This window comes from Coffea arabica, chromosome 3e (genome assembly GCF_036785885.1).
Source record: "Coffea arabica cultivar ET-39 chromosome 3e, Coffea Arabica ET-39 HiFi, whole genome shotgun sequence".
Classification (NCBI taxonomy): Eukaryota; Viridiplantae; Streptophyta; class Magnoliopsida; order Gentianales; family Rubiaceae; genus Coffea; species Coffea arabica.
The window spans coordinates 19481798-19505428 of NC_092315.1; the positions used below are offsets into that span (position 1 = coordinate 19481798).

The 23631-nt window shown below is 33.6% G+C and overlaps 1 protein-coding gene across 1 annotated transcript; it reads left to right on the forward strand.

Annotated features, from left to right (window-relative positions):
• Positions 1-6764: 6764 nt before the first annotated feature.
• Positions 6765-10692, forward strand: LOC113736621 (serine/threonine-protein kinase-like protein ACR4). Its single transcript, XM_072083303.1, has 3 exons — positions 6765-7223; positions 7345-7472; positions 7604-10692. The coding sequence occupies exons 2-3, from the start codon at positions 7425-7427 to the stop codon at positions 10280-10282; spliced, it is 2727 nt and encodes a 908-aa protein (XP_071939404.1). The 5' UTR covers positions 6765-7223; positions 7345-7424; the 3' UTR covers positions 10283-10692.
• Positions 10693-23631: the final 12939 nt, after the last annotated feature.

Below are 23631 nucleotides of genomic sequence, written 5' to 3' on the forward strand. Positions count from 1 at the left end.
AAAGCCTTTTAGGCCCTCAAGTTTAAAATTAAGCAATTTAACCTCTCACAAACTTGTAAACTATTATGGTTCCAAATTCCATTTATTGTCATCTTCCCAACGTAATTCCCAACATCTTACGCCTTTCTCATGCTAAGACATAATTTGAGTGCACAACTTGAGAATAAGTTTGAGGGTTATTATCACTTTATCCCCTTCAACTATATCACTACTATCAGTTTACCCTCTAACGTTATCTTTTAGTCACTTCACTCTTATAAGTAATTCAACTCAACATGTTAAGAAATTTTGGACAAAAATACCCTTTTATTCTATAGCATTACTACATTGTTATTACTACTTTATTCTTTTAAATTATAGTGATATAATCACTTTAATTCCTAACTTTATTTTCTAAGCATTTTACTTCATCATTAATTTAACTAGTATGATAAATTTTTTTTAAATATATTTACCCTTATATATATAATTAAAATTAAAAAAGTTGGAATGATTATTCTTCTTTTTTTTCACTTTAAGAGATCCAAAAATATAAAATTAAAAGAGTTTTCTCAAATTTCTTTTTTTACACTTATTAATACTAGGAAAAGAAAAAGAAATAGGAAAGAAGGAGACAGAAAATTAGATTTTGTAAAGAAAAAAATAAAAAAAAGTTTAACATTATCGTATTAATTTAAGATTGTTGGAATTAGGATTGAAATATGGTGGTAAATAATAAAAATATTTAATTCTTTTTTATTTGTACTTTTTTAAAAAAAGAATTGAGCTCTCTCTCTCTCTCTCTCTATCTCTATCTCCCCCTCTCTCTTCCCCTCCCGATCTTTCTATTTTTTTTTAATATTAATAAGATTGCCAAGAAGAAAGAGATTAATACTTTGACTTTTTTTCTTGATACTAAAGAGGAGAAGAGTCACTCTAAATATTTTATTATTTTTATTATACAAAAAGGAGAGTACTTTCTTCTAAAGTTTTTTAACTTGCTAAATTGGTTTAATGGTAGATAAATTGCCTAAAAAATAACTCTATGGGGTAAATTGATAATGAGAGTATAGTTTATGGGGGTAAAGTGATAGTAACTTGATGGGTTAAACTTATTTTTTTATTTTAAGGGTTAATCACATTTTATCCCCTTAAAGAATACCCAATTTCTCAGTTTACCCCCTAACCTTTAATTTTGCTCACTTAACCCCCTTTAGGAAAAAATTACCCTTGCATTATTTTGACTTTTCATTTACCTTGTTTTCCTTTCATTTATTTTTTTTCTCTTTCTTCTTTATTTAATTCTTCCTCTTTCCCACAAAAATCTTCACCTTAATGATTGAAATTAAAAAAGAGAAATTGCAGAGATCTATCTTCTCCTTAAATGATTAAAAAAATATTCAAATCACTTTCCTAAAATAAAATTTTTTTAGCCTTTCAATTCTTTTAATTTTGGATTTTTCTCTTTCCTTTCTAGTTTCTCATTTTATTCTCAAGAAAACATCATAAGATGAAATTGTTTTCCTTTCTTTTATTTCTTTTTCTCTTTCTTTTCTCTTTCATCCTTCCCAATAGAAATTCCATTTCAAGGAAAATTTTTGTTTTGAGTTTTTAATTACATATTTCTGGGTGAAGGTTTAAAAGGCATCAAAAACTAATTTTGATTTTTTGTATGATGCGACGTGTCACAAATTTCAATTGATGATTATTAATCAGGTCACAATTTCATCTTAGTATATTTTCTTGGGAATAAAATGAGAAACTAGAAAGGAAAGAGGAAAACCCAAAATTAAAAGAATTGAAAGGCTAAAAAAATTGTATTTTAGGAAAGTGATTTGAATATTTTTTTAATCATTTAAGGAGAAGATAGATCTCCGCACTTTCTCTTTTTTAATTTCAATTATTAAGGTGAAAATTTTTGTGGGAAAGAGGGAGAATTAAATAAAAAAGAAAGAGAAAAAGAAATAAAAGAAAGGAAAACAAGGTAAATGAAAAGTCAAAATAATGCAAGGGCAATTTTGTCCTAAAGGGGGTTAAGTGAGCAAAATTAAAGGTTAGGGGGTAAACTGAGAAATGGGGTATTCTTTAAGAGGATAAAATGTGATTAACCCTTACTTTAATTAACAAACTCCATTAAGTTTGACCGTTAGTCTTGGGGGTAAAGTGACTAAAAGATAATGTTAAGGGAAAAATTGATAGTGGTATTGAACATTAAGGAGGTATAGTGATAATAACCCTAAGTTTGATTTGTAATTGGAAGACTTAATGTTCATTTTTTACAATCGGAAGAAACTGAGCAAAAGTTATATAAACAAGATAAAGTAATATACATGTAGAAGTCACTACAAATTTGGATTTTACTAGTGGATATACATAGTTAAATATTTTACATAATAAACCATTTTATCCTCCTAGACATTTTTTTTTAAAATAGATTTGCAAAATTCACTTATTTTTCAGATCATTTTTCCTTAAAGGTGGTAAACTCATCATCCAATCACAGAAGGAGCCGGAGGGGGGCAGGGAGGGACATGGACATTTGGGGCTGCTACGAGAAAGCAACATGTTGTGAGAACCACTGTTGACGACGGTGCTAGTGAAGTACCAAGTGAACTTGTTGAAGAACTTCTTGTTATATTAAATACTTGCCCCTTCAAGTTAAATTTAGGGAGTGAGAGTACTTGTGGACTTCTTTATCTAGATGATTAAAGAAATACTCAAGAATATGAATTTAGTAGGTTTGAAGGATAGCTTCATAATCTCTCCCAATAAATTTTTTCTAATGTGCATGTTTTTGAAGTAGAAGAAAAAGATATACAAATACTCCTATAAATATTCGCATACCATTTGGGATGGTTAATTATTGCTAATGTGTGGAATTTCCATTTTAAATTTTTAATGATCTTTTAGTTATCTCCCTCCAAAATTACACTTGTGGTTTACCCTATGCCTTTTGCTATATATATAACGTACCCCTTCCCCCCCCCCCCCCCCCCCCGTCCCCCCCACCCCCAAAAAAAATGTATGAGAAAGTGGCATAAAAAATCACGATTAAGTTTGATTTCTTATGGTGCATTTAGTTGCGGATTCATTTTTAGCAGACAATTAATTTCTTTTCAAGGGAAATTTCAATCTTTAAGAAGGGGAAGAGGAAAAAAACAGCTTAAAATTCAAACTAGAAATCTCATTATCACGTGACTAATGTTCCTATCAGGATCTTGAATGCCTTACCAACCTAACTATTAAATTGCTTCATGATGTTAAGTAACCATTTCATTTTGATAAAAATATCACCATTCATTAAATCGCATTAACTGCAGAAATTATATCAATCATACACAGATATAAGTAGATTTAAATGCTTTCAACTGCGCCATTTTTTTTTCTTTCAAATTTGCTAACGAACTAATTTAAGTTTAGATGTTAATGTGAGATCTGATAAGATAGATCCAAAAAAATCCCAATGAGAGGAGAAAACACTTATTAGGAATCTCTAGGAGAAAACTCTTATTAGGAACCCCTTGGGAGAAGAGAAAACTTTAACTATGAATCTTTAGGCAAAAGAAACTCTTACTACGAAAACCTGGAAGAGATCTCATTGAGTAAAGTTGTTCATTTGCGCGGTAACTTTTTATGTCTAGCACACATGCATTACTACCAACGTTAAGAAAACACTTAAATTTGAAGTTGTACACATTATGCTTCAAAAATAAAAAGGATTATGAGGCTTTTGATATATGAGATCTATAACTGCGCATGTCAATGTGTATGATTTTGATTAGGTTCACTTAATCTAGATTCAGAATTACTAAATTTATCAACACTCAAACTCACACCTCATGAATTTGAAAAAGAAAATCTAAATCCTGATCCTCATGAATCTGAATACCTAATGGAAATCCATGAATATTTCTTAATATGTAATTACAAATTAGATTCAACAACAACAATAATATATCAAATGCAAAAGATAATACAAATACAATTAAATTACCATGTTCAAATAACAAAATCAACATTGAAGAATGTTGCATGCAATAATTATAAACTGAAAGCATGAAATGTCACGTCAATTGATGGTGAACAACTCGTAGGAGAGGCTAAATAGCGACTTGCGATGCAAGAGCTCTTTTTCCCTTATATGTGCTATTTCATTTTTTTTAAAAAATCTAATAAAAGAGAGGTGAAATTTAATAAGCAGATAAGAGGAAGGATAATTTGAACTCAAGATGTCTAGGCAAAACTTCCCCTCATACCCCCCATGTTTATCAAATAACTAGTAGCTTATGACTTCTTTTATTTATATTTAAGTATCCATCTATTTAAACCTTTCCTATTTTTTTTCACATATATACATATAAATCTAGGTATGATTTTGATTTGGGTCAGGATTTAGATATGAATTATACAAACCAAATCCTATTTAGATTCACAATTATTTCCTAGGGTCTGAATTTAGGCAAGATTAGAGTTTGAAAATCCATACCCAAACACTCTTCCCCCCCCCCCCCCCCCTCCCCTCACACAACACCCACAAAAAAAAAAAGGTATCTGAATTGGGTCGGGATAACACCCGAGTCGTTGATAACCAGGGCTTTTTCCTTCTAAAATCTGGAATATTAAGAAGCTGGGAACATCTTGACCCTTCCCTATTGTCTTCCATATTTCTTTTTTCTTCAATATCTGTCCAATAAATACAGTGTAATGGAAAATCTAATCTTCCAATTAAGCATCAATATGATTTACTTGATAATGAATCTTTTGCAGTAATCTAGGTGGGTGTTAAATTTCAATTTCAGCAATTAATTAGAAATTGAAATTTATCCAGCCTCAACTGCGGAGGGAATTATTTCTTCATCAGGCAAACAATTCAAAACAGGTTTTAATGATGATGTTAGCAGTTACAACTTAGAGTAACCAATGGACTTAAACCAAATTAAGAAAAGACGCCAAACAGGGAAAACAAGAGCCCAAATTGGGGAAATATTAAACATTTTCCCTAGTTAAAGTTAGGTTGTGGAAACTCAAAAAAAAAAAAAAATTGAAAATTGAAGGAAGAAGTAATCAGGAAACATCATCCAGAGAAGTTGTATAGAAAACATTCCTAGTAATAGCGGTGCCTCCCTCCCCCCTAAAGTTTTACTGGTTCTTTTTATTTATTTTGGGCATGTCCAATTTTTTGCCCTTTTTCTTTATACAAGTGACCATAGGAGATTTGAGATTTGAGAGAAATGGAAAACATATATAAACTTCAAATTTTACAACATATAATTTTTGGATAATTTTTTGAGTAAATCTTACATACACTAATAGTAGATAACATTATCATCATTGGATTCATGACACATAAATTGAATTTTAAATTCAAATTTTGCATAATTATTATTTATCCAATACTAACAACATATATATTGTCAGTATAGGAAAAATTAATCATAACTTTTTTATACACTGTTAGTGTATGAATTTTTTTTTTTTTTACGCTAATAGGTTTAGATCATGTCACATAACATGAATTCAAATTTGAACTTCAAATTATGCACATGTGGCATACATCCAAAACTGCAAATATAAAAAATTCACTACACTGTCAATGGATAAAATGTTAATCCATTAATTTTATGACACTATTTTGCGAGTCCTGAATGTGATACTTGAATAATTTTCAAAAAGTAGTATTTACATTGTACAACTTTAAAATTTTAAAATTTTAAAATTTGGGTCAATCTTAGCCACTGACCTTCTTTGATAGTTGCAAGTTCCTCTTTCCCAGTTTCCTTTAACAGTCCATTATGGCGGTGAAAATTATATTTCTCCAATTATGGGTCAATCTCAACCATCCATGTTATATTTCTCCAATTATTAAAAGTATATATAAAAATTAAAATTAAATTGATTAAATTTTACTGTCGTATCAAACTTTACAACTCTCATCATAATTTAAACTCATTTTGCACCATCAAAATATTTTGTGCAAATTGAATGACAAAACATTCACAGATAAGCTTGATTTTTGAGTATGTTGATCCAATTGTAGAAATAAAATTATTGGCACAATCAAATTATTGTCAAAAATATAATTGTATAAATATAAAAAATGAATAGATAAGTGGAGTGAAAAGTAATGGAGAGGATCTCATTCCATCTTATATATTGTGTTATTATATACAATAATGGTATTTTTTTCAATAAATGAGAGATTTTGAATTCAAAATCTTCTAATTATACTAACATATATTAATGTGTGTTACATGTGCAAAAATCAAAATTTAGATTCAATTTACGATTAAGTAGTGTATATTTATACTGACCAATATATAGATCAACAGAGTATACAAGATTAATCCTTAAAAATCACGGCTCCGTTTGAATTAGCTGTTTTTGGGAGTGTTTTTGAAAAATTTTACTGTAGCAGTATATATAAAAAATTTTTAAAAATATTTAATATATTGTATGGATGAGATATTTTTTAAGTTTTTATTGTATCTGAAAAACTTATTTATGAAAAAATGGCCAATCCAAGAATTTTTCTCTTTTCCAAAGAATTTCAAGCTCAATGTTCTCTACCAGTCAACTGTAAGATGGCTGGACTTTTCTTCATGCGTGGAACTGTGTAAGACTAGTACCAGTAGTATTGCATGAAAACAGGCGTTTGGAAACAGGGGACAAGTGTGCAGAAATCCAGCCCCGGAAAAAAAGTTTTTAGTATTTCAATTTTGCATTTACTCCCTCATTTAATGCCTTCAACTACACTTAACCATTTGGAGAAGCTGCAGTTTTATTGCATTCAATGTCCTCTAGCTTCCCCCTCTGCTCTCCCCCTCTCTCTGTTTCTCTGTGTCTCTTTCTCTCTCACACAGTCACGCACTCAGACACCCTTCACTATCATCATCATCATCCTTCTCCTCCACCTCTTCACCCTTGGCTGCTATAGCTATACCAAAATTCCCTTCTTGAACACTTCTAGAGCAGCTTAAACTGCCAAGAAGAAAGTAGAGAGCAATAACATGAAGAAAAAAGCTTCAGGGTGTTCAAGATGTTGGAAATGTGGTAGAAAGTGTGTTCTTTATCCAAGGATGCAGAAATCCCAATTGGCAGCTTCTTGGCTTTGAGAAGGCTAGCTGCTCTCATTCAGCAGAGTGACCTGGTGACTAAGAGCTGCAGGAATTTTTTACCTTTAGCATATTTCTTGGTAAAAAAAGAAATTTTTGGTTTTTATAGGAAGGGGTATTTGGATGGTTTCGGTATGTTGGCCTGATTTAGAAGTTTCGGATGTCTGGTTTTGTTTACATTTGCTTCTTCAGCATTTTTTTCTTGGTGTTGGAAATTTACCTGCTTTGGTTGAGTAATGTTGTATTTTTACAGTGAAAAAGAGCTCCAGAGTAGAATGGATCAATGTTGGTATATGCCTTTTACTCTGACAGTAGAATCTAATTGGTCAAAAGATGCACATTAGAGGCAACGTGATTTCTCTTTTGTACTATTTCCTTGGGGTAATTGTACTTTACTTTTAAACTGGTTGTGTTTTAACTTTTTGGTAATGGACATTTTGAGGCATTTTTTAAAGGATTTGGTATTCTTGTCTGCCAAGATTCACATCTGGAAAGCTGAATCTTTTGTACAGGTTGTAATATTCTTGGCTGTGTTTTTGGATTCATGGGGGAAAGTTTTGAGCTTGGGATCCATGTCTTCCATTGCCATTTCTTATGGGGAATCTGGCCCTGTTTTCTGTGGCCTAAAGGCAGATGGTTCACATCTCGTGACTTGCTATGGCTCTAACTATGCTATAATGTATGGAACTCCACCTCATTTTCCTTTCCAAGGACTAACAGCAGGAAATGGATTTGTTTGTGGGCTTCTAAGTGACTCTAACCAACCGTATTGTTGGGGAAGTAGTAATTTTGTTCAGATGGGAGTGCCTCAGCCGATTGTCAAGGGGTCTGAGTACTTGGAGATAAGTGCAGGAGATCATCATTTGTGTGGCTTGAGGAAACCCTTGATGGGAAATCAGAGAAACACTTCACTGGTTGATTGTTGGGGTTACAACATGACAAGGAATTATGTTTTTGATGGGCAGATCCAGTCAATCTCTGCTGGTTCAGAGTTTAACTGTGGATTGTTTTCTCAAAACAGGAGTGTTTTCTGCTGGGGTGATGAGACAAGTAGCAGGGTGATTAGTCTGATTCCGAAAGAATTGAGGTTGCAGAAGATTGCAGCCGGGGGTTTTCATGTGTGTGGGATCCTAGAGGGGATAAATTCTAGAGCTATTTGCTGGGGAAGAAGCTTAGACTTTGACAAAGAGATATCTCTCCAGTATTCTGCAAACCTAAATGTTGACTTGGCACCGACTGATCCAATGCTTTCTGTGGTTGGAGGAAGGTTTCATGCTTGCGGAATTAAAAGTTATGATCATGGGGTGGTTTGTTGGGGTTATCATGTTGAGACCAGCACTCCACCTCCTAGTGGTATCAAGCTTTTTGAGATTGCAGCTGGAGATTATTTCACTTGTGGGATTCTTGTGGAGACCTCTCTCTTACCTGTTTGCTGGGGTGCCGGTTTTCCAGCATCTCTGCCTGTAGCTGTCTCTCCTGGATTATGCAAATCTAGACCTTGTGAACCTGGTTTCTATGCATTTAATAATGTAACTGCACCTTGTAGGTCTCCAGGTTCTCGCATATGCTTCCCCTGCAGCGGCGGCTGCCCTGCTGAAATGTACCTAAAAGCGGAATGCTCTCCAACGTCTGACAGATTGTGTGAATACAACTGCTCAAGCTGCATTAGCGCTGACTGCTTCTCAAATTGTTCAAAGGCTGCTTCAGGAAAGAAACATGGGAAGTTTTGGTCCTTCCAGCTTCCAGTCATAGTTGCAGAGATTGCTTTTGCAGTCTTCTTGGTCAGTGTCGTCTCCCTCACTTCAATGTTATATGTTCGGTACAGGTTAAGGAACTGTAGGTGCCCAGGGAAAAGCTTCAAATCCAAGAGGAATAGTGGAACTGGTTCTTTTCACACTGAGAATGGTAAAGTTAGGCCTGACCTGGATGAACTTAAGATAAGAAGAGCAAAAATGTTTACTTATGAGGAACTTGAGAAAGCCACTGGGGGTTTCAAAGAAGAATCACAGGTTGGAAAGGGAAGCTTTTCGTGTGTCTTCAAAGGGGTCTTGAAGGATGGGACAGTTGTTGCAGTTAAGAGGGCTATTATGTCTTCTGACATGAAGAAGAATTCAAAAGAGTTCCATACTGAGTTAGACTTACTTTCTAGACTGAATCATGCTCATTTGCTCAATTTGCTCGGTTATTGTGAAGAAGGTGGAGAAAGGCTTCTGGTATATGAGTTCATGGCTAATGGATCACTACATCAACATCTCCATGGGAAGAACAATGCGTTGAAGGAGCAGTTGGATTGGGTAAGGAGAGTTACCATTGCTGTTCAAGCTGCTCGGGGGATTGAATACTTGCATGGTTATGCTTGCCCTCCTGTTATTCACCGCGACATAAAGTCCTCAAACATCCTTATAGACGAAGAACACAACGCCAGAGTTGCTGATTTTGGTCTGTCTTTGCTAGGACCTGCTAATAGTAGTTCACCATTGGCTGAGCTACCTGCAGGAACTCTTGGCTATCTTGATCCCGAGTACTATAGACTTCACTACCTCACTACCAAATCCGATGTTTATAGCTTTGGTGTTTTGCTGCTGGAGATTCTCAGTGGACGAAAAGCAATAGATATGCAATATGAAGAAGGGAATGTAGTTGAATGGGCAGTTCCTTTGATCAAGGCAGGAGATATACAAGCAATCTTAGATCCAATTCTGAAACAACCATCTGATCTTGAAGCTCTAAGGAGGATTGCAAATATAGCAAGCAAATGTGTAAGAATGAGAGGCAAAGAAAGGCCATCAATGGACAAGGTGACTACTGCTCTGGAGCGCGCTCTTGCACTCCTCATGGGTAGTCCAAGCAATGAGCAGCCCATCTTGCCTACCGAGGTAGTCTTGGGAAGCAGCAGAATGCACAAGAAATCCTCTCAAAGATCTTCAAACCGTTCAGCGTCTGAAACAGATGTAGCAGACACAGAGGATCAAAGATTTGAATTCAGAGCTCCTTCATGGATAACTTTTCCTAGTGTAACATCTTCACAGAGGAGAAAGTCCTCGGTCTCTGATGCAGATGTTGAAGGGAAGAACTTGGAATCCAGAAATTTGGGAAATGGCACAAATCCTGGAGATGGTTTAAGATGTTTGGAAGAAGAGATTGGTCCAGCTTCTCCTCAAGAACAATTGTTCTTGCAGCACAATTTCTAACCACTCAGAAAACACACAAAAGACATATTCAAAACTTCTTATTGCTACTTTTTTGTGGGGGAATTGCTTTCTCAACAAAAGAGATGTATAGAGGCAGAAGAGAGAGAGCATGTTTCTTGATGATTCTGGACTTCATCACCAGTCACTGCATCAAAATACTTCCATTGATCCTCTGTTTATGTAATTTTTTCAGTTGCATTTTGTGCATTCCCTTCTCATTATTTGCTTCCTTTTTGGGCATAAATTAGGATTCAATCATTATGCAGGTAAATTTTGTACTCTTGACATTCTTTTAGCAACTTGAAGTTAGTGGTATCAACTTTCTAGCATAGTCTCATTTATGTTGTCTGTAATTTTCTTGCCTGATGTGGTATTATAAATAATTTTTGCCACAGCTTGTACTCGAAAAACTCTTAGCACAAGTTCATATACCAGCTTACACATATAATCTTAATTAAAGTACATACGAAAAAATTAAAGTGCAAAATGGATATACGAAAATGTATCATTTGTATGTTTTTCACACGCACACACGCATATATATATTGAAAAAACAAAAGTAATACAGGAAATTGTGTATAAAATTTCCTCTAGAACCCCACTTTTTTTTTGGGAGGAATTTAATGAACTTCATGTAAGAAATACTTACTGGCTTTTGATATTCTGCATTGATTTATTTTAGTTTAGCTGTATGCCTATGCCATATTCTCATGTAGTATTGCAAATGTGTTAGTAGTACTCCTAGGCAAAGGACTGCTTGAAGTAAATTAATGTAAATAATACAGGGGCCGGTGCCTCGGTGGTCAGCCTCACGTGGGGAGCTCTAGGACCAAAATTTGAAAAGGTATTTCTCCTTTCAAGTTTCTAGCGAAAATGACACTTCCTAAACATTTTTACTAATGGTGATTTAGTTCATACTTTTATTTCTAAGCAATTTGATATGTGAACTTAATTTGCGGTTCCAATTTAGGACCTCCGTCATGGTATTATCGCCTAAAATCGATTTGGTTCCTAATTGATCAACTAAACAGGGTATTTTGGGAATGCTATTCACGGGATTGTAATAAATCAAATAAATCATGTAAAAAATTACAAAATTAAACTTTAAAAAAGTTTTATCTAGTGATTTTTTACACGATTTAAAAGTTTTATCCAGTAGTTTTTTTTTACACAATTTAATTGTTTTATTATAGTCTCGTGAGTGATGTTCCCATAATATCCCTATTTTGTTAATTAATTAGGAGTTAGATCGATTTTAAATAGTGATACCACTACGGCAATCCTTAATTGGACCTGCAAAATAAGTTCAAGTATTAAATTGACTAGAAATAAGAGTTACAGATTAAATCGACACCAACAAAAAGTTTAGCAATGAAATTGAACATTTTCCCCTAGTTTCAACCATAAATTGTTTGGATTGAAGACTAGTTTCTATTTTTACTTTTTTTTTTGTAAGTAGATGGTTTTGAATCGAGAAATTCTTACTTATAATCCTCCTCACATTACCATCCAACGCGACCCTTTCCAAGTTGAAGACTAGTTGAGTTTTTTTTTTTTTTTTATCTATTGTTACATTTTTTTATGTGATGAATATAGAATAAAAGATAATTGATAAAATAAAAAACAATATTTAAAAAATCTCAGAATTTTTTTTTCTAAATACTTCAATTCCAAACAAAGTAGCATGCACTCCAATGTGGAATTTTATGAATTGAGCATTTCTGTCATGTTACACTTTGTTACGTAGCTTTTAAAGTGACAAGTGACCCACGAAGAAGGAGATTTTAAAATTTGGATTGTTATTAGGGTTAATTACACTTTCCCCTCTTGAACTTAACTCTTTGTAACACTTTGCCCCCTGAACTTTAAATATATACACTTTGTCCCCTTTGACTAAATCAAACATTAATGATGAATTCTCCATCCAAAATTTTAACAAAATGACATTAATGACCTTACTTTTAATCGGAATATGAAACATTTTATTAGAAAAAAACACAAAGTCATATGATTTAAAAAATTTTGAAAATGAAAGATGGTATAATACCAAAGAATTGAAGAATTGTATTGTAGAGAAAAAAGAATTTAAAAATTCTTAAACCATGTGCATAAGTTTTCCATCGCGTATCTTTCTTCTTTTAAATTGTAAATGGATTAACTTTGATAATTTTCATTTACTTTGCAGCTTTCACAAGATTTTCACGAGTCAATAAGATGCTATTTGGTAATTTTATACCACATTCATACCTTGCTTAATATTTTGTTTGCATTCTACATTAAAAAAAACTAAAAATTCTCTAAATATGTTTTTCAATACATTTTTATTTTTAAACATGTTTTTATCTCATATAAAACACATTAAAAATTGCTACAATAAAAATATAAGCAAATAATTTTCATTCCAAATGCACTAATTATTTTATTTTACTTAAAATAAGTATTGCAATCGGCATTGAGATAAACACATTGAGTTACTTAGACTTCTTTTTTGTGAATTATCTACTTCATTTTAGTGTTAAAAGATCAAAATGCATAGTGTAATTGTGTTTAAATGCATTTAGCAACTATTAAAAAAATAGGCATTTATTATGTTACAATTATTATGTGTGTTTAAGAATTAGAGGGGGATATTTTGGCTGTAAAAAATATAATTTCATCTTAATCCCATTAAAAAGTTGACCACAAAGGTTAAAGCGTATATATCTGGAGTTTAGAAGACAAAGTGTTACAAGGGTGGGGGCCAAAGTGTAACCCTTGTTATTAATTACCGCATGGGATAACTGTCATTGTAAGAGAGGATAGTTACCGACTTCCCCCGATTGTATTCTGTTGATAAGTGTGCCATTTGTCCAGTCAAGCGGAGGGAGGATTTTGGGGAATTTGTTTTGATTTCTTGTCCAAGTCTCGTGCTTAAAGCCCATTCTTCTAGAACCATGGATTGGCCTGCGTTTGGAAATGCAATAGTAAAAATGTGAAATACGAGGCACTCAAAGTCAAATTTAAACGGGGAACAAAATAGAAATATAAGGAACCCATTCCGATTATTGTTTTTCCAATAGAGTCAAAATACAAATTTGCGGAGGAACTGGTATATGTAACCAAATTCCTGATTCTGGTTCGCGCCGATGAGCTGCAAATGACCGGCGCCGGTCATAAAGCCTGTCTTAGGGAAGGTCATCGTCGGGCCGCATCACTTTATTGTTTTTTATTTTATTTTATTTTCATTTCTTTTTAGGCAACAACTGTTGTAGCCTATATATAGTTCAACTCTAGATATTTTCTTTCATTCATTCATCGATTTTTATCAAACTTTGTAGGTTTTCCAATAAATTAGAGAGGTTTCTCTTGTTTTCGTAAATTGTTGATTCGTTTTCAAGAATTAGTTCGTGAAACTTTTTTTTTTGGAGATTTGCTTTCGTATTATACACACACATATAATGCTTATGTCTGTGTTTGTGTCTCTATGTGTGTATCACTGTATGTATGTATTTATGCAGTTTCGTAGCTAGAAAATAGCAGAAACACTAACACCTTGACAACTGAGTTTGCCAATTGAGAGAACACTTTGAATCTTAAGATTAAGGTAAATTAGAGTAGCATATGAGAATTCCATCAGATGGGGCTAAGTAGGAGTCTTTAGGAATTTTCGGACCTTTTGCACCAGTATGTTCACATGCATGTGAAGATATACTAAGAATTGGTGTACATTTTTAATGATTAGTGTATTAGTAATTGCAAAAGAACATTGTATGGTTTTCTTTATTGTTGATTAACTAGATTTTTTTTAGCTATATTGATTAACTAGATTTATGTGCATCTTAGTTTTATAGGAGGACATTAGTTCAGTTTTGCAAAGGCGATAACCCAAAGCAAACTTTACTTTAATGGAAAGACAATTGGGAAAAAATAAACAAAAGAAAACTACGCAAAATTAGAACAAAGCCAATTTAAGTCCTCAATGGATTCTTCTCCAAGCATGGGATACATGCTCATTCGAAAGGCCTCTACTTTCTCGATTAGCCATTTTCGTTTTAATTCTCCAAGTCATTTCCTTTGCTTAGTCAAACTTTGATGTCTTTCATACCAAATTCATAGAAAAACTTTGATGTCTTCATAAGGAAACCTTTATGGTAGGAACGGCATTGACCGCTCTATCGTAGGTGGAGGAGCAGAGCATGACACGTGTATTTGAAAATAAATGTGCTAGCGGACCGGTTATGTTGTAGTTCTAACGCGCGTGGAGAATGTCAGCCATATAGAAGTATTGTATGTGATTTGGTATATTTTAAGACTCTACCATTTTCAAGACATTGATCAAATATGATCAGTTCAAAAACTCTCATTTTCTCCAAAAACTCTCATTTTTTCTTCTTCTATCTTTTTCGTTTTCAATACATCAGTTTGGACCAAAAAAATAAAATAAAATTGAAAATATGTAAAAGATTCATAAATTAACTCAAAAACACTTTATAGACTACCCAAAACATTAACTTTGTAACTTGCAAAAACTTAAAATAAACATTCAAATACTAACTATTGGTATTTAAAAAATGCACTATATTTTATCGAATCAAAATAAATCCTTATACTTTTTTATTTTTATTTGTTTTTAATATACTCAAGTTTTGGTAATAAAAAGTAAGACAACAAAAGGGTAAATTTGGAATTATATTTTTTAATATACTCAAAATGAATTTTTTTAATATTACATTTTAAAATGAGCTGTAAATAAACAAATAGTTTAAAGTAAGGGAGGCAAGTGAGTTTCACACCAAAAAAAAAAAAAAAAAGAGGCAAGTGAGATTTTTCAATATTTGTGAGTGCCAAGTCAAATTGTTAGAAACCTCCGGGGATGTTTATGAAATTATCCCAAACAAAAATTTAGAATAAATAAGTTGCTTTTTATAACGGTTCTAAAGGTTGCTTGAGAATTTATAAATTAGGTGTCTTGAGTTTGCAAAAACAATTTCTTGCATATCTATAGCTAGTGGAAACGGAGTTTAAACTTGCTATAGGTTAGTTTCTTGTTTTCTATTGTATCCTAAAGGGTAATTTGCCATTCAACCTAATTTTATTCTGATTTTATCCAACTAATAAATTAGCTTATGGAAAAATGGGTAAATGGATAATTTATGGAGGAAAGCCATAAAGAGCTGGTGTTTTATAGGAAAACGGGTTTATTTTTATTTTATCTGATAAATAAATTTGTTTATGGGAAAATGAGTACTCTATTCTTATAATAGAGAAAAATCATAAAGAGCTGGTGTTTTATTGGAAAACGAATTTATTTTTATTTTATCCGATAAATAAATTTATTTATGGAAAATGGGTACTCTGTTCTTATAATGGAGGAAAGCCATAAAGAGTTGGTGTTTTATTGAAAACGAGTTTATTTTTATTTTATCTGATAAAATAAATTTGTTTATGGGAACATAGGTATTCTATTCTTATAATGGAGGAAAACCATAAAAAACTGGTATTTGATAGGAAAATGATACTTTAGGATACTAATGGATAACAGTTAAAACACATTCAGAGATTTGGTATTTTAAATAATGAGATTGTTTTTAGGGGTGTTTTTATGGTTGTATTTTGGGATATTTTTAGAATTGAAGAATTATTTGAGATATTTTATAAAAATTTCAACCACCCACCACCACCCACTGGGACCACGGGCTAGCAATTTTATACATTTTGCACACTGCGTAATTTTGTTTGCACACGACATAACTTTATTTGCACAACGCGTAACTTTAGAACAAATTTTTGTGGGCCCCACACACGTTGTAAAAAATGAGGTACAAGAAGTGATCTGAACCGTACAATTTTTTTGAGCCAAATCTTGGCCGTGAACAGCTCTGGAGCGGTCCATCTGATGACCACTCTTGCCCCTCATCTCACCCACTGCCACCCCCCTTCTCCTCTCTCTCTCTCTCTTTTCTTCCTCTTTCACTCTCCTCTCTTCTCCCTCTCCTTCCTCCCTTTTCTTCTCCCTCCCACCACCACCCACCACACACTGCCACTGCCACTCCCACCCCAATTGGCCCCCTCTCCTCCTCACGTTACGTATTTTTATTAATGAAAACTTTTCCCGTAAATGGCCTGCTTTTTATAGCTTTCCTTCATTATATGATCAAAGTACCAACTTTTAACGAGCATTTTACATCTATTTATTTAGTACTTTAAACAATGATATTCAGCTGTTTCTTTTCCTTTTAGACCAACTCTTTTGACTTGTGAATTTTTGTGCTCTCAGAAAAAAATTTTTGATTAATTTTTTATAGAAATGCAAAAGAAAAAAAATTAATTATGTATAAATTCCAAAAATACTAATTTATTCATAGGATAAAATCAGAGTAAAATTTCTAGTGAATAAATGGGTTTAATATGTAATACCCGTGTTCCCATTAATTACTATTTATTTTTGGCTTTCCTCCATAAAGTGCTCAATTTCCCATTTTTCCATGAATTACCAGCTCTTTATATCACTCCTCCATGAATTATTTATTTAATTCATGTTGCATGCATAACCCACCAGTCTCCATTTCATAAGTCTAGGGTACCGAAGGATTAATAATTTATTTATCAGATACATTCAGAGTAAATGGCGAATATGTGGGTTTAACATGTTATACCCATTTTTTCATAAATTTTTTATTAATTATGCAGGGCACCGTAGGATTAATAATTTATTTATCAGATAAAATCAGAGCAAATGGCCAATTATACCCGTTTTTCATTTATTCTTTATAGAAATGCTACCAATTTACAGCTTTGCTGCATGAAGTGCCCATTTTCCTATAACATACTAGCTCTTTATGGCACTTCTCCAACATATGAACAAAGCACCCGCTCTTTATGGGTCGGTGTGCAAAATGCACAAAATCACTAGCCCGTGGTCCCAGTGGGTGGTGGGTGGTTGAAATTTTTATAAAATATCTCAAATAATTCTTAAATTCTAAAAATATCCCAAAATACAACCATAAAAACACCCGTAAAAACAATCTCATTATTTAAAATACCAAATCTGTGAATGTGTTTTAACTGTTATCCATTGGTATCCTAAAGTATTATTTTCCTATCAAATACCGGCTCTTTATGGCTTTCCTCCATTATAAGAACAGAGTACCTATATTCCCATAAATAAATTTATTTATCAGATAAAATAAAAATAAACCCATTTCCAATAAAACACTAGTTCTTTATGGCTTTCCTGCATTATAAAAACAGAGTACCCATTTTCCTATAAAAAATTTATTTATCAGATAAAATAAAAATAAATCTGTTTTCCAATAAAACACCCGCTCTTTATGGCTTTCCTCCATTATAAGAATAGAATACCCATTTTCCCATAAACAAATTTATTTTTCGGATAAAATAAAAATAAACCCGTTTTCCAATAAAACACCAACTCTTTATGGTTTTCCTTCATAAATTATCCATTTACCCATTTTTCCATAAGCTAATTTATTAGTTGGATAAAATCAGAATAAAATTTGGTTGAATGGCAAATTACCCTTTAGGATACAATGGAAAACAAGAAACTAACCTATGACAAGTTTAAACTCCGTTCCCACTAGCTATAGATATGCAAGAAATTGTTTTTGCAAACTCAAGACACCTAATTTATAAAGTCTCAAGCAACCTTTAAAACCGTTATAAAAAGCAACTTATTCATTCTAAATTTTTGTTTGGGATAATTTCATAAACCTCCCCGGAGGTTTCTAACAATTTTACTTGGCACTCACAAATATTGAAAAATCTCACTTGCCTCTTTTTTTTTTTGGGGTGTGAAACTCACTTGCCTCCCTTACTTTAAACTATTTGTTTATTTACAGCTCATTTTAAAATGTAATATTAAAAAAATTCATTTTGAGTATATTAAAAAATGTAATTCCAAATTTACCCTTTTGTTGTCTTACTTTTTATTACCAAAATTTGAGTATATTAAAAACAAATAAAATAAAAAAGTATAAGGATTTATTCTGATTCGATAAAATATAGTGCATTTTTTAAATACCAATAGTTAGTATTTGAATGTTTATTTGAAGTTTTTGCAAGTTACAAAGATAATGTTTTGGGTAGTCTATAAAGTGTTTTTGAGTTAATTTATGAATCTTTTACATATTTTCAATTTTATTTTATTTTTTGGTTCCAAACTAATGTATTGAAAACAAAAAAGATACAAGAAGAAAAAATGAGAGTTTTTGGAGAAAATGAAAGAAATTGAACTGATTATGTTTGATCAATGTCTTGAAAATGGTAGAGTATTAAATATACCAAATCACATACAATGCTTCTATATGGCTGACCTTCTCCACGCGCGTTAGGACTACAACATAACCGGTCCGTTAGCACCTTTATTTCCAAATACACGTGTCATGCTCTGCTCCTCTACCTACGGTAGGACGGTCAATGCCCTTCCTTCCATAAAGGTTTCCGTCTTCATACTAAATTCATAAGGGATCTTCAATGTACCCTTCATTTTTCTAAGAGTACACAGTCATTTTCAAACTCAAGTATTCTTAAATGAGCAAATCACCCAAATAGTCCTTCAACTTTTTTAACTAATCCACGATTAGTCTTCCATCTTAAAAAATGAGACATAATGGTCCTCCGACAAAAGTTTTTGGGCCAAATTGGTCCTTCTGTGGCAAAACAGCCAAGAAAATTCAAATCTCACCACCATTTGGTCCAACTTTTTCTTGACTGCTTCGCTATATAGAAACCAATTTGGCCCAAAAATTTTTATTGAAAGACCATTCTGTCCCATTTTTAAAATGGAGGATCCAACTTGAATTAGTAAAAAAGTTAAAGAACTATTCGAGAAATTTGCTCTTGAGAAAAAGTTCTAATGGCCCTCGAACTTTTAGCTGCATAAAGTCTTAACCCTCCAATAGTTATGAGGAAATTTTTGGTCTTCAATCTATCAAAAGTGCAAATCTTGGCATTTCTGTTAATTTCAATAGTTATGAGTGACGGTGAACATTAGGGATACTCGAACTCGACTCGGACTATAATATTACTATACTCGACTCGAGCTCGAGTTCGATCAAGCCAAAGAATCTGGACTCGAGCTTGACTCGAGGAAATGCTTAAAAAGCTTAAGACTCGACTCGATAAGGCTTGAGTCAAGATCGAGCCTTATCAATTCCAGTAATCTAATCAATCGAGCTTCTTGATTCGGCAAACTAGAGGAAAATACAAAGATAACAGCCTGTTCACACATCCCCATTAATAGTCATTCAAACTGCAAATGAAAGAAAAAGGCTCCAAAATATAAACGGACTCCACGATACATAATAAGTTACATGTCTCATTAATTAACAAGCTCCAAATTATGAGTTAATCTAAGTAGAAGAAATGACCAGCGGCATAAGTCTTCAAAGCATTGGCAAGTTGAATTCTTTGATTATCTTGGCTTCCTACAAAAAGGAAAGAAGAAAAACCACAAAAAAGTTACATAACTTCCCAAAAGAATAACATCCTCGTTGATAGTCATTCAAACTGCAAATAAAAGAAAAAGGCTCCAAAATATAAACATACTCCACAATACATAATAAGTTACATGTCCCATAAATTAACAAGTTCCAAATTAACAGCTAATTTAAGTAGAAGAAATGAACAGCAGCATAAATCTTCAAAGCTTTGGCAAGTCGAATTCTTTGATTGTCTTGGCTTCCTACAAAAAGAAAAGAGGACAAAACACAAAAAAGTTACATAACTTCCCAAAAGAATAAATTAACTTATACTCAATAACTCAAATATGGAAGTTTGGTAGTAAAACAATAAACTTGAACTTCGTCTTCTTTTTGACCCCCTGAAGATTCCTACACCAATCTCTTGCGCACATCAACACTTGAACTATGTCAGGGTGAAGTGCCGCTCGATAAGTGTCAATTACTCGAGTCCCAGCACTAAATATGGCCTCCGATGCAACTGTAGTTATTAGAATGGCCAAGATATCGTAGGTCATTCAAGAAAGTACTGGGTATGAGATTTGATTCATTTTCAAGCACCCCAAACAATCAAATTCATCGAGATCTTCTCCAATCTTTTGGCGAGACTTGTCTAAATAATCAACCAATTCTTACTTGTGGGGTTCACTAGTCTCGACTTCGCCACAATATTGATCAAAGTTACCCCATCTAGTCTTCTTCGTCACATTTGTTCCTTGCCTTTGTGAAGAGCTAGAAGCCATTGGCCCTTCAGTTGGATTTGCGCCTAAAGCAACATACTCATCATATAACTCAAAGATCACTCGACGAATGGTGGAAATGTTATGAGAAGCCTCTGAAGATGGATAAAATTGAGGGTAGGTGAAGTCTACAACCCTCGTTTTCTATCTTGGATCTAAAATGGCAACCACAACCAATATCAAATTACATTCACCTCAATACTTGTCAAATTTAGCTTTCATCCTTCGAACCATGGCCCAAAGGGGTCTTCATCATTGACTCGAGCATCCAACACTTTTTTTTCATCTTCACCAACTCTTGAAGGAAAAGATTGTTGGTAGGATAATCTGAGCCAGAAATTATATGTGTGCACTCCCAAAATTTTTCCAAGATCGAACAAACCTTTTCTGCCTTTTCCCAATGCTCAGCAAATGGGTAAAAATAGTAACTTTGCTCTCTATCTTGGAAATGGGGAAAAACATCCTTAAATTTGGTGGCACAATTCAGCATCTTAAAGGTGGCATTCCATCTTGTCTTACAATCGTAAAGCAACATTTTTCTTGGTATCTGGAGTTGTTGGGCAATCTTAGCAAACATCAATGCTCGACCCTCTGATCGATTCACAAATTCCATGGAATTCCTAATGGCTTTGGTGATGTCCACAATCTCAAAATGCCATCTTGAACCACAAGGTTCAAGACGTGCACAGCATCGAACACGGAACAATTTTCCATCACAAGGAAGCTTTTTGGACCTGGAGATGTCATCCTATAATATTCTAACGGCAACATCATTGTTTGAGGCATTATCAACTGATATAGAGTAAATCTTGTGCTCAATTCCCCACTCATTTGTACTTTTAAAAATTGAAGATGCTATCTCAACTCCTCGATGAGGTGATGGTATGTGCACAAAACTCAGGACTCACTTTTGTAGTTTCCAATTGGAGTCAACCCAATGCTCGGGATGATCATGCACTCGATCTTTTGGTTTTTTGACTTTCAAAGATCGGTTGTGATGCTCACTTTTTCTACATTTTTCAAATTGTTCCTTAGGTTATTTTTTTGGTTTTTTGACTTCTAAAGATTGGTTGTGATGCTCATTTTTCCACATTTTTCAACTTGTTCCTTAGTTTATTTTTTCAACCTCATATACTTGTATACAATCATTTTTTACGGTTGCTTGAGAGATTTTCTTCCACTCTGACACCACTCGTTTCATCATAATATTGAAGCCTTCTTCTAATATGGTGAACAGATGCTCATGCCATAGCACCCAGTGTGCAGCTACCTCTCTAACTTTCTCCATGTCAAACTTTCCACTCAGGGGTGGCAACATCGGAAAAGATTCATCAGCTGGCTGAAAATTTAGTGTCGTTTGCTGCTCCACCTTTCTAATGCTTGCTTTTCGGGCTAAACATCTGTTCCGCTGCCTTCACATGCTACTTGTTAGTTTTGTCTTACCTCTTGATAGTTTTTTCTTACATTGCTTACAAATGGCGTAGTACAATCCATTTTCTTCAACTCCATCAAAATCATCCCAAGCCTAAGATGTTTTACTTCTTTTGGGGATGCAGAATTCATCTTCAGCTTCAATCACCTCCCGTGTGTCTCCTCCTGTTTCGGCAGCTGGTTCTTCTTCTTCTTCAGGTGGCACAGACCCTGTTATTGAGTTAGGAGCAATTGCTTAAACTCCAACTGTTGGTGTTGTATCAATACTTATGAAAATAGGGGTATCTAACGTGAATGGAGTAGATGAATCTACAGCAGATGATCGTGGGATAGAAGATACCTCGGGAGAACTAATTGCCATACCTATAATTTACCCAAAAAGTGAATATATATATATATACACACACACTTGTGTCAGTCATACAACCACTATAAACATTCATTAGTACCAGCATATCACCACAAAAAACTGCCCAACATCAAGTACATTTAGCTTACCAACTCCTTCGGCATTGCCTTCTAATCTTAAGCAACTCATCGAATGTCTGGTGCCGCTTTGCATTTTCTTGAAAGTTTTCTGGGGAGTGAGTCAAGGGTTCTTCTAAAGAACTATAAAGGTTCTTTAAGTGTCAAATTGGGCAAATTCTTAACTGCCAACCAAGTTGCAATTTTTATGTTGCAATTACCATTAGGTCTATTACAACTTTTACAAAACATCCCTAGTTGATTATGGCCAGCCATACAAGAATACAAGATTTTCAATTACTCTTACAATTTTAAATGTGACGCCCCCACTTCTCCCTAGGGCGAACCCTAGGGTATCCACGGAACGCTTGCCCAACTCTTGCCGGGGCTCACTATAATCCATAATTCAAAACTAAAAATACTTCAAATATTTTAAATATACATTTAAAATACTCCAAAACATTTCATACTTACCATTAGTTAACTTTCAAGCTTAAATACGACCCAAAAGAATATGTACTACAACCATCTGCTATAATACAACTTAAAGTCTCCAAAGAAAACAACTTAGTACTATTCGTGAGCACTCTCGGTTTTGAACCCTGTTAAGGAAAACAAAAGCGTAGAATGAGTTAAATAGTCCAGTGAGATTCCAAAACACATAAGCAGTTCCAATAATCAAGTAAATTAAGCATAACACATATATGGTTCAAGATTTCACATTGACACATCAAAATGAGACATTTATCATTGTATAGAAATAAACATACATTAAAAGGATACGGTGTTCACGTGGAACCATTTCGGTCAGCTTCACCTTATAACTCCAGTAATTCCCCCGGTTGTCTGTCCATCGCTTTATTCCTCCAATGGTAATACTCGAGTATACCGAAATGGTGGCCCAGGATTCCAACCTACCTGACTGAACCCAGTCCTGGCTCGAGCAGGTTAGCAACCAAGGGCAGGGCCCAGTTCAACTAAGAGCTTACAACATGCGCAAGTAATCAAATAAACCGGTAAATGGTAGAAATTCACGGTTAAACGGTAGAAATTTATTATTTTCATAGGTCAAGTGTGATAAAGTACGCACTCGCCTTAAAATGGTGAAAAATTATATAAGAGCAATTATAGAGAGCATTTAACACTTAAACACATAATAAATATGAAGTAAACATACAGTAAGACTATTCAAGTCACCCACACACGCGAGGAACACTCACTGTTACGTGCGATATGTCTCGATTCCTGGATAACA